Here is a 12,825-nt window from a genome sequence, read left to right on the forward strand (position 1 = left end):
CCTGATAGTCGGAAGGGTGTCTCCACGGGTGCCTTGACGCGCAGTGTCTCAGGGGAGTCGACGACAGCTATGGACGGCATAAGCTTAGCTTTTCTCTGGTAAGAACTGACTTTTTAACCACAATTTTCTTACCCAAACCTGCTGGTTGACATGTGGTCGGGATCCATGTTCTCTTGACCGCGCTCTGATCCATAGGAAAGTTTCACCTCCAGGAATTTTAAACAAGGAATCACCGTGTGTTTGTGTGGCTAAAGGTTAAAGCTTCCCAACTCCATCTTTCTACTGTGACTTCTCCAATATTAATTGAACAAATTGCAAAAGATTCAGCATCACAGATCTCCAAAAAACTGGATGATTATGCGGTTAAAGCAGACGACTTTTAGCTGTGTGTGTGCGCAGCGCTCAAACTTCCTAAAAACCGGTGACGTCTTGCGAACACGTCACCATTACACGACGTTTCGAAGACGAAACTCCCGGGAAATTTAAAATTGTAATTTAGTAAACTAAAAAGGGCGTATTGACATGTGTTGCAATGTTAATATTTCATCATTGATATATAAACTATCAGACTGCATGGTGGGTAGTAGTGAGTTTCAGTAAGCCTTTAAACTTGCCTTCAGTTAAATATCCTTTTTCTTTTTTACAAAAACACAATCGTGGTGTTGGGTAAATAAATCATAATGATTAAGGACGCATAAATGATATATTATTATTTAATTCAAATACACGAGCTGATGAATGGACTGTAAAAACTTGGCTGGAACGTTGAATCCATGTCAGAGTCCAGTCCAGTGTTTCCCCCCCGGCCACTTTATCCGGAGCACCGTGCGCGTGTGCCGCTGAGTGAGAAGCCGACTCTTGTTTACAGCAGAGATTCCACGGAGGAGAGTGGACTCACACACACACTTACACACACTTACACACACATTCACTCACGCTCACACACACGCACTCACTCACTCACTGAGGCGGCTTCTAGCGAGCGAACCGTGGGATTTCAGCAGCTGCACATTCACGCGGAGTGGATTCTCTCCCCCCCACAACACTAGAAGGGAAAAGAGGAATATTCGCTAGCCACGTTTCTGCCGAGCTCCACGACCCGGGTGCGTGGCACATTCTCCTCCCTTCTCGGCACCAAGTTCGAGTTGGAGATTGACGTCGTGGTTCTCCCGTGGAACCTTCCACCGCTCCCGCTCGTGGGAGACAACACTTTGTTGTTTTTCATTCATTTCTCGCCTTTTTTTTTTTGCCTCCACGCAGCCACCACCCTTCTCCCGCCGTGGATGTGGAGGACGTGTGTGCGTGTTTTTCTGCCCTCTTCCACCTCCTCCTCTCCCTCCTCCTCCTCCTCGCCACTTCCACGCATCACGCTGGCCTTCATGCACGAGGATGACGAAGACGATGATCACAACAAGGTTTAATTGCTGATCTGCCTTTCATGTTTTGTGGGGGTTCTCGACCCTCCGTCAGGCCTGTTGTTGTTTCTGGAAGACGCCATGGAGACGGAAGACGGGGATTACCATCGTCTCGCTTTCATAGCAGGCAATAGATGCTGGTTGTCAGACACTCCGTTCACTTTTGGACACATTTGAAATCCGCCTGGATAAACAAGCAATTCGGCATCGATTCAAGTCTTCGGGACTACGTTTGTTTTTTTACTCGTTATTTTTGGAATCGTTCGGGAGATTTTTTGAAATATTTTAACCCCATCTTGGATTTTTATGATTTTTTTTTTTTAAATTGCATATTCAAGAATGTTAAGGAACATGAGAGCTGACCAATTAATGGGCATCTCGACCTTATTTTGGGGTATATTGGTGACCCTTTCCACCATGTGCATATGGACCTCATACGGAAAGAGTAAGTGTGATTTTTTTTAAATTTTTCTCATATTTTTCTCATTTATTGATAGTAAGTGTTGACCCGCATATAAGACAACAATAATTGATAACATTTGTTTTTGTTAAAATCAATATTTAAAACAAATAAATACTGTTTTCAAAATCGAAAAACACTTATTTATATATTTCAGATTGCATGACTACTTTGTTGACCCAGAATATAAGACAACATTTAATGTAAAATGATCTATTTTCATGTTAAAATGACATCTAAAAATGAGTGACAATCCTAAACATTTGTTTTTGGTTAAATATTCTGCAAGACACCATGAATTTAAAAAAAGAAATACTGTTTTAAAAATCAAAAACACTTATTTCTAAATTTTAGATTGCATGACAGCTGTTTATGTAAGATGATCTGTTTTTATGCTAAAAGGACGTATAAGAAATTTTATTTTATTTTATTTTATTTTATTTCTTATTTTTTAATCTGGACACAATTGTGCAAATCTCATGACTACTTTAGTGACCCGGATATAAGACAACCTCTTCTTTTTTAAAACCCCAAATATTTCTAAAACCAAACTAATCTTTTATTTTAATTATTGTTGTCGTAGTTGGTGTTAAGCCGCATATAAGACAACCCTAAACATAACATTTGTTTTGGTAAAATATTCGATTGGCAACACTAAATTGGCCTTAGTGTGTGAATGTGAGTGTGAAAGTTGTCTGTCTATCTGTGTTGGCCCTGCGATGAGGTGGCGACTTGTCCAGGGTGTACCCCGCCTTCCGCCCGATTGTAGCTGAGATAGGCGCCAGCGCCCCCCGCGACCCCGAAAGGGAATACGCGGTAGAAAATAGATGGATTCTATAAGACAAAATGAATATAAAAAAAAAAAATGTTTTCAAAATCAAAAACACTTATTTCTGAATTTGAGATTGTATGAATACTTTAATGTTAAACAATCAATCTTTTATTGTAATTCTTGTTGTCAAAAACATCTGTCTTAATGTTGATTTGCAGGTTAAAACTATTATACTATACAATCCCGATTATAGGACAACCTGTTTTTACGGAACAATAACCTGTAATACAAAATTATTTTATTTAAATGATCTTATGATAACTTTTAGGACAAAGTTAATATATATATATATAAATATATATATATATATATATATATATATATATATATATATATATATATACATGCGGCATATATTTTATGAAAATCAGTGAAGCAATTTTCAAAATCTTAAGACTGCTCAAGAGACCCGAGTACAATGGCCTCTTTAGGTCCTGTTGTTTGTGGAAAAATATTTTCTAAAAGAAAGTGAATATATATTTTTTTTAAATCCTGTTGTCAAAAAAAACTGTCTGAATGTTGATTTGCGAGTTAAAACGACTGTACTTGACTCTCCCATATATGTAAGTTACCCCTGAATATAAGATGACCCGTTTTCATGGGAGAAAAACCTGTAAGACAAAAGCAACATTATTTATTTTTTTTTTTTAATTATGCTATCAAAATCAGTGAAGCTATTTTCAGAATCTCATGATAACTTTATTGTTCTGAATATAAGACAATCAACTTTTTCAAGACTCAAATGTTTGGGAAAAAATATTTTCTAAACAAAAATAATAATTGTTTAAACTTGTCAAAAACAACCTTACTAACCCGTATATAGGACGACCCTAAAAATAAGGCAACTGCCTGTTTTTAAAGACACTTTTTTGGAAAGATATTTCGAATAACAATCACATCTTTTTTTTTTTCTTTAAATCATGTTTTCTACATTAGTGAATCAACAATCTGAATTTTAACCACCTAACGGACCCGGATATAAGACTCTTCTTTGAGTGACGGGAAGACGTTTGGGGCCTCTTGCTAATTTACTTTGCATTAATAAATTCCTTTCATGTAAGATGAACCACCTTTTTTAGGCCTTTCCTCGAGAAGAAATATTGTCTTATATCCTGGTCTTATATTTGTTATGGTAATTTAGACATTTGTGTGAAAAGTTATTTGAATGGGTAAAATCAACCTTAAATCCGGGAAGAAAAGACTGTTTTAAAAAGAATATCGATGTAATATTTATTATGGAACGCTCAAAAGATTGTGTCAGGTTGGCTGGCCACACGGTGCGTTTACTGCCCAGCTCAATCGTGGTGAAAATGTTATGAGTAGTTAGAAAACAAACAACTGGATCTTATTGTCAAAGTCACGTCCCTCAGACAGGCAAGTAGCTGAAAATTACTGCTAGTAGGACCATGTGATCTTTTTGCCTCTGAGTCAGCTGATAAATAGCGTCTGATTATTTTTGAGTTTTTGACCATTCTAATATTTGGCAGTTGTTGTTTGATGGCCGTAGCAGGTACAGTAAATCAAGTGTGAACGTTGAGTGTTTTACTTCCTGTCACTGCTTCTTAATCAATGGCAGCAAAATATAAATGTGAGTTACATTTAGGATTACAGGAGACCATATAGTGCTAACCATCGTCTTTCAATGCCTCGAATTCCACTGGATGGTACATACTCTGTTCTACTCATGGCTTTCCAGCGGGGAAAAAAAACAGAGACTAACTTGGTTGTGTTGATTGTAAGAGGTTTTGTGTGTGTGTGTGTGTGTGTGTGTGTGTGTGTGTGTGTGTGTGTGTGTGTGTGTCTGTGTGTGTGTGAAGTGTTTAATTGGCACCATCTACTGTTAGTAGTTCTAAATCAATGTCACCAATAGCATTGGGGGTAATTGGAGTACAGGCGTCCTCTGTCATGTTTCCATGAGCCAGTGTTCCCGCTCAATTATTTACAAAAGGAAAACTGGAAGGATAAAATAAACATAAGTCAGTTGATAATAACCTAAGAATTTAGATTTACTGACTCTTGTAAAAAAAAAATAATTAAAAAATGCCCCGTTTCCACCAATCCGTGGAGTTCACCTTGGTACCATTCACGCTTTTGGCACCCTTGTATCAAAGCGCAATGTTCTGCATTGTTTGGTAGACAAAGAAACGGCATTAAAACTATATTTATAACTAGGGTTGTACTCCTTTTTATTTTTGTCAAGCTTATACCGATACAGATCACGTCCCACTTCTCAAGACCGATGCGATAACATATAGAACTTATGAGTGGTTCTCAAACTTTTTTCACCAAGTACCACCTCAGAAACTACTTGGCTCTCCAAGTATCACCATAATGACAAACATTCAAATACAGTAGCGTAGTAGGCCCAAGTATTCCTTAAAAACAAGGCAGAGGTTTCATTAAACAAGAACCATATTTTTCGGACTATAAGGCACACTTAAGAGCTTTTAATTTTCTCAAAAATCGACAGTGCGCCTTATAACCCGGATCGCTTTATGTACGGATGAATTCTGGTTGTGCTTACTGACCTCGCAGCCATTATATGTGGTACATGGTGTAATGATGATTGTGACCAGTAGACGGCAGTCACACATAAAAGATACATGTGGACTGCAGGTTGACGCCTGTTCAAGAAATTACGCTAGTAAAGCAAGCCCAAAACTTTGATGTTTTTTACAAACCCTGTTTCCATGTGAGTTGGGAAATTGTGTTAAATGTAAACATAAACGGAATACAAAGATTTGCAAATCCTTTGCAACCCTTATTCAATTGAATGCACTACAAAGACAAGATATTTGATAGTCAAACTCATAAACTTTATTTTTTGTTTTAGCAAATAATAATTAACTTAGAATTTCATGGCTGCAACACGTGCCAAAGTACTTTGGAAAGGGAATGTTATCCCCACTGTGGTTCATCACCTTTACTTTTAGCAACACTCAATAAACGTTTGGGAACTGAAGAAACTAATTGTTGAAACTTTGAAAGTGGAATTCTTTTCCATTCTTGTTTTTTGTAGAGCTTCAGTCATTCAACAGTCTGGGGTCTCCGCTGTTATTTTTTCGCTTCATAATGCGCCACACATTTTCGATGGGAGACATGTCTGGATTGCAGGCGGAACTGGAAAGTACCCGCACTCTTTTTTACAAAGCCACGCTGTTGTAACACGTGCTGAATGTGGATTGGCATTGTCTTGTTGAAATAAGCAGGGGCGTCCATGAGAAAGACGGCGCTTAGATGGCAGCACATGTTGTTCCAAAACCTGTTTGTACCTTTCAGCATTAATGGTGCCTTCACAGATGTGTAAGTTACCCATGCCTTGGGCACTAATGCACCCCCATACCATCACAGATTCTGGCTTTTGAACATTGCGTCAATAACAGTCTGGATGGTTCGCTTCCCCTTTGGTCCGGATGACACAATGTCGAATATTTCCAAAAACAATTTGAATTATGGACTCGTCAGACCACAGAACACTTTTCTAGTTTGCATCAGTCCATCTTAGATGATCTCGGGCTCAGAGAAGCCAGCGGCGTTTCTGGATGTTGTGGATAAATGGCTTTCGCTTTGCATAGTAGAGCTTTAACTTGCACTTACAGATGTAGCGATGTACTGTATTTAGTGACAGTGGTTTTCTGAAGTTTTCCTGAGCCCATGTGGTGATAACCTTTAGAGATTGATATCTGTTTTTGATACATTGCAGTCTGAGGGATCGAAGGTCACGGTCATTCAATGTTGGTTTCCGGCCATGCGTGGAGTGATTTCTCCAGATTCTCTGAACCTTTTGAGGATATTATGGACGGTAGATGTTGAAATCCCTACATTTATCGCAATTGCACTTTGAGAAACGTTGTTCTTAAACTGTTTGACTATTTGCTCACACAGTTGTGGACAAAGAGGTGTAACTCGCCCCATCCTTTCTTGTGAAAGACGCAGTATTTTTTGGGAAGCTGTTTTATTACCCAATCATGGCACCCACCTGTTACCAATTAGCTTGCACACCTGTGGGATGTTCCAAATAAGTGTTTGATGAGCATTCCTCAACTTTATCAGTATTTACTGCCACCTTTCCCAACTTCTTTGTCACGTGTTGCTGGCATCAAATTCTAAAGTTAATGATTATTTGCAAAAAAAAAATGTTTATCAGTTTGAACATCAAATATGTTGTCTTTGTAGCATATTCAACTTAATATGGGTTGAAAATGATTTGCAAATCATTGTATTCCGTTCATATTTACATCCAAGACAATTTCCCAACTCATGTGGAAACGGGGTTTGTAATTGAGAATATAGAACATTACAAACGCGCTCAAAAATCCGTCAAAATGTTTTAGTGCGACTTTTGTAAGCTATGAAGCTGTACATCTTGATGGAAGTCAGGGCATGACGGGTATTATTAGGGCCCCAAAATGGCACCTATTAGGTGACATATCTAGCATTTTGTTTCACAATATTATGCAAAAGCAACTTTTCTTACCTATTAGTACCTGCTGATGTGTATTTGGGATCTGCATAAGTCCTTAAAATGTGCATCCATTCCCCATTGTAGTCCGCACTTCGATCAATAAGCTCCGTTTTCTCTGTTCTCTTGTTGTGGAGCATTCATCCTCCGCTGTTGTCATTTCTTATATAAAGTAGTATACAGTTGTAACTTATATCTGTTAGTAGACTCGCTATGGAAGTGCTACTAACTACCGCTATAACAAAGGACGGGGAGAAAACGCTGTCGAAGTGGAGGCCGCCCACAAAACGGCGCATCATGATGCGACTGTCAGAAAGCAGCTTGAAGATTATCTGTAAAACATCGTCTATGCAACATTTGGACCAAAGAACCACCATTACATGTTATGTAGACCACAAGGAAGTAATTTAAATGTAGAAAAAAAAATCATATTATGACCCATTCCTTGGCAGTGCGCTTTATAATCTGGTGCCCTATGGCCCAAAAAATACGGTGTATTTAATATTTTTGGCCACTGGAACATTACACACAATACACAAACATCATGAACAATGATACAGGACATATTTACAGACCTAATTGGCATTCCTCTAGATCAGGGATTTCCTCTTTTTTTTTGCCCAAGTAGCTGGACAGCAGGAAAAAAAAAAAAAAAGATCAGTGGTTTTAAACGTACGGCCGGCGGGCCGAATCAGGCCGGCGAACTTGTTTTATTTGGCCCTCAAGATGAATTTGCCAAGTATAAAAATTAGCTGAACATTTTTAATGAAAGAAACTGCTGTTTCTAAATGTGTCCACTGGGTATCACAATCATTTTTGTGCAACCTCGTAGTTTTGAAAAAATAATACAACTTGAAATAATGCAAAATGTTACTGCGTATGTCAGCAGCCAAATTAGGAGCCTTTGTTACCGTTTGTTATCAATTATATCCCAAATAATCGGTTATCTATCCATCCATTTTCTACCGCCTATTCCCTTTTGGGGTCGCGGGGGGCGCTGGCTTCTATCTCAGCTACAATCGGGCGGAAGGCGGGTTACACCCTGGACAAGTTGCCACCTCCTCGCAGGGCCAGCACAGATAGACAGACAACATTCACACTCACATTCACACACTAGGGCCAATTTAGTGTTGCCAATCAACCTATCCCTAGGTGCATGTCTTTGGAAGTGTGAGGAAGCCGGAGTACCCAGAGGGAACCCACGCATTCACGGGGAGAACATGCAAACTCCACACAGAAAGATCCCGAGCCTGGATTTGAACCCAGGACTGCAGGACCTTAGTATTGTGAGGCAGACGCACTAACCCCTCTGCCACATATATCGTAATTTACGACTTTTCCTATCTTAAAAACGCTAAAACACTCAGATGAACAAATAAACAAGACAGAGACTGGATAATTTAACAAGATGCCCATGTCGACACCGCCGCAGTCGGCTTTAGTTCCAGCGAAGCACAGAGTAGATGATCAAACTTGACTATCTAGAACAGGGGTGTCAAAATCAAATACAGAAGGGTGTCAAACTCAAATACAGAGTGGGCCAAAATGTAAAACTGAACAAAGCCGCGGGCCAAGGTTGAACAAATGAACATTTTAGTAGGGACCCAAACAAGTTTTACATTGAATATTGAACAAGCGAGGTGACATGCAAAATCCAGTTTCAAATAATAATTAAAAAATATCAATGGCATATCAAATAAAATATTAATAAAAATGAAATATTTGCAGCCTTCTGAGGTAAATATCAAAATCAACTTTTTTCCACAGGCTAATAATACATTTGAAAATAAAATAATAATGAATGAATCAAACATTCAAGCCTTGAAGTAGCAAGAGAAAGTGCATGAATAAAATGGTAATTATTGCTCAATTTGCTACACTGATTTGCTTTAGCACTGAATATGGAACAAGCAACAATTACAAAACTTCATAGTGCAAAAGAAACTTTCAAAAAACAAACAACAAAAAACAATGGTATATTAAATACAGTTTAAATAAAAAATTGAATGCCTCTTTTCTATTTGCAGCCTTCTGAGGTAAATATCAACATTAACTTTTTCCACAGGCTAATACATTTGAAAATGAATAAATGAGCCACTCAGGCCTTTTTACTGCTAAGTTTGCCACACACTCATCTAATCTGATACCTGCCATCTTTTCTTGGATGCCAGTTCATTGAGGTGGGGAGGGGGGAGAGATGGTGGTTGCAGGGGTGTATATTGTAGCGCCCAGGAAAAGTTAGTGATGCAAGGGGTTCTGGATATTTGTTCTGTTGTGTTACGGCGCGGATGTTCTCCCGAAAAGTTGTTTTGTCATTCTTGTTTGGTGTGGGTTGACAGTGTGGCGCATATTTGCAACAGTGTTAAAGTTGTTTATACGGCCACCCTCAGTGTGACCTGTATGGCTGTTGACCAAGTATGCCTTGCATTAACTCATATGTGTGTATGTGTAGAAGCCGCATATATTACGTGACTGGGCCGGCACGCTGATTGTAAGGAGGAAAAGCGGACGTAACGACAGGTTAAAGGCAGTACCTTTAAGGCACGACCCCAATATTGTTGTCCGGGTGGACATCGGGAGAAATTGGGAGGGTTGGCAAGTATGTGTATTAGAAGTGAATGCGGTGTATAAAACCGGCGGGGCCAGCTTTAATTTTAATTTGATATTGCCGCAAGGGCCAAACGAAATTACACGGCGGGCCTGAGTTTGACACCCATGATCTAGAAAAAGTAAAGTTTGGGAGCAAAGTTTCCCTAGGTCAGGAGTCGGCAACCCAAAATGTTGAAAAAGCCATATTGGACCAAAATACAATAACAAATCAGTCTGGAACTGCAACAAATTAAAAGCCTTTTAAAAGTGTTATAGATAAGGCAACACATGATGTAAGTGTCTATATTAGATATATGTATTAGCTTACTATAAAAATGACGCAAATCTTCATTGACAGAAATGTTGAACTTTAATATTTATTCTACACATTTTTACAACATTGGAAAACATTAGTAAAACGGAGGATTCTCAGAGGGTGAGATAACTTCTGGAAACTACTGTCTTAGAATGGCCAAAGCCATAGATGTGGGTGTCTAAGTTAAAGAAAACGACAGGTTGTCTTCTTCTAATTTGACAATCTTTGCAAGCTGGGTGATGTTTTCGTCGGCCATTAACAACATGGCACACTAACAAAAGCAGCCATATTACATGCAGATAATGTGTCATGAGACATGCAAATATAAATTAAATACACAAAGGACATCAGTAAAGGAAATGAAATGAGCTCAAATATATCAAGAGACGAGGCATAACAATGCAATATGTACATACAGCTAGCCTAAATAGCATGTTAGCATCGATTAATATGCCTGATTAGCACTCCAACAAGTCAAAAACATCAACAAAGCTCACGTTTGTGCATTCAACCACAGCATAAAAAGTTTGGTGGACAAAATGAGACAAAAAAGGAGTGGCATAAAACACGTCTTTCTGTGGCAGGTCAGATAAAGTTGTACATGTAAACAATTTACGGTGACTTCAAGGACAGCCAAAATTAGCAGGACAAAACGGCGCTTGCCAAATACCCTCATCAGTGAAGCATGTATAATATAAACAATGGGAGTTCTAACAATTAGGAAGGTTTGTATCATGTTTGTCCTCTGACAGAAACCATGATAAAACAGAAAATATATACTTTCCCTCATCTTTTCCATTTCCACACATTTTTGAAAGAGCTCCAGAGAGTCACTAAGGTGGCGCTAAAGAGCCACATGCGGCTCTAGAGCCGCGGGTTGCCGTCCCCCGCCCTAGGTGAACTAGCTGAAGGATCTTTATGTTGGGGAGCAGTGAGGGAGGCTTCGAATGGAACCGTGGAATAGTAAACTATCCCAAGACACCTACAAGTGACAATCAAATACATGGATTTCTTATATATCTAGTCTTAATTGTGTGTTATGTACACAACAAGCCCGTGTCGAGGTTATGAAAGTGTGTCACTAGGCTCGTATACGCCAGTGCAGGCTAACGCTATCCCGCGGCTGCCAGCTGAGGTTCTCAATGCTTAATTAAACACTTTATTTCAAGTGGCTAGTTTTCGCAGCACAAACAGTAGAATATACTACGTCCTGGTTGCTTTAATAGCTCACCGCAAAAACTGTGAAATGATGATGCTAGCTTGCAAAATGTCTCTTCTACACAGGATTCGTAGATTGACATGGATTTAGAGTTTCCTTGAAAGCACCTTTTTTTTAATTAGACTTCATGCAAATCATCTCAATAATTAAACGCACAACAAAAAGTTGACCTGCTCTTAGATATGTAACAATAAACCGCTTTAATGAAAACTGCAGTAAAACTTGACGATTAGTATTTCTGTTTTGAATTAAAAGGATTAAAAAAACGCTTGGCACTCAGCATCAAGGGTTGGAATTGGGGGTTAAATCACCAAAAATTATTCCCGAGCTTGGCACCGCTGCTGCCATTGCTCCCCTCACCTCCCATGGGTGAACAAGGTGATGGTTCAAATGCAGAGGACACATTTCACCAAAACACACACATTTTGCTCACAAGTTTTTATTCAATGAAAATGTCAGCATAATTGGATATAAAACAAACAACACGAAATTCCAACACAAAAATTCAGTTACATAAATTCAGTGTCAAAAAAACATTCGTAATAAAGACACAAATGAATCCACCTGCTTCCCGAGCACTAATCAGAGGCAGTATTTAAGCTCGTCTTTGCCAGTCAGTCGCCTTGGCGTCATTGTGTTTGTTACATGCTCTGTTCTTGCCACAGTAAGTCATACTCGTTTTTTCATGCCAAAGTTCATGCTGTTCTTTTCAAGTCACAGTAAGTCTTGTTTGCGTTATGTTCATAGTTTATGTTAAAGTGTTATTTTTCTGTCAGGATGGGGGGGGGGGGGGGGGGTCGCAGCTTGCTGGCAGGGTTGTTTCCCAGGAAGGCAGACGGACTACTCGGATATGGCGTTTAGGTAAAAACATGATTTAATTTTAACTAAAAAAGGTACAAAACAAAAAGTGCTCACAGCGGAGGCACAAACTGGCTAAAGAAACAAAATTAACACTTTAACATAAACTATGAACATAACGCAAACAACATTTACTGTGACTTGAAAACAACAACATGAACTTTGGCATGAAAAAACGAGTATGACCAGGGTATCCGCGGATCCTTAAAAAGTCTTAAATTCATTTATCTAAAATTAAGGCCTTAATAAGTATTACATTTATTAGAAATTCATAAAATGGTCTTAAATTCAGTACTCAATGGTCTTAAAGTTTTGGGCCAGTTTTTTTTTTTTTTTTCGGGGCACGTCTTTTGAGTAAAAGTTACGGCACGTCTTTGAGTAAAAATGAGTGATTTCAGCTCACTCATTTTTTTCTTTGTATCTCTTCAAGAGATACAAAGAAAAAATGAGTGAGCTGAAAGAAATAGAGGCAGAACTCGTGAATGAGAACAGCCAGCTGAAGCTCAACTGAGGCTCATTTGAGTGAGTCTTCAGTGTTTTGTTGTTGATGTTATAATACTGTTTTGCACTATTATTGACCAAATGTAATTTATTTTACCCTCACCTCGGTTATTATGTTTTTACTGGCGTTAGTGTTGGTTTGTTTGTTTTGGATGGATGTTAATGTTTTTGGA

At 38.7% G+C, this 12,825-nt stretch overlaps 1 protein-coding gene across 1 annotated transcript in view; it reads left to right on the forward strand.

Moving 5' to 3' along the window:
- Window positions 1-823: 823 nt before the first annotated feature.
- The window catches only part of LOC133549397 (insulin-like growth factor 1 receptor), a 219,681-nt gene continuing 207,679 nt past the window's right edge, over window positions 824-12,825 (forward strand). The window contains exon 1 of the mRNA XM_061894772.1: window positions 824-1,860. Coding sequence (XP_061750756.1) covers window positions 1,755-1,860 — 106 coding nt within the window. The 5' untranslated portion in view covers window positions 824-1,754. The remainder of the gene's footprint in view (window positions 1,861-12,825) is intronic.

The sequence above is a fragment of the Nerophis ophidion genome, linkage group LG03 (genome assembly GCF_033978795.1).
Source record: "Nerophis ophidion isolate RoL-2023_Sa linkage group LG03, RoL_Noph_v1.0, whole genome shotgun sequence".
In the NCBI taxonomy this organism is placed as follows: Eukaryota; Metazoa; Chordata; class Actinopteri; order Syngnathiformes; family Syngnathidae; genus Nerophis; species Nerophis ophidion.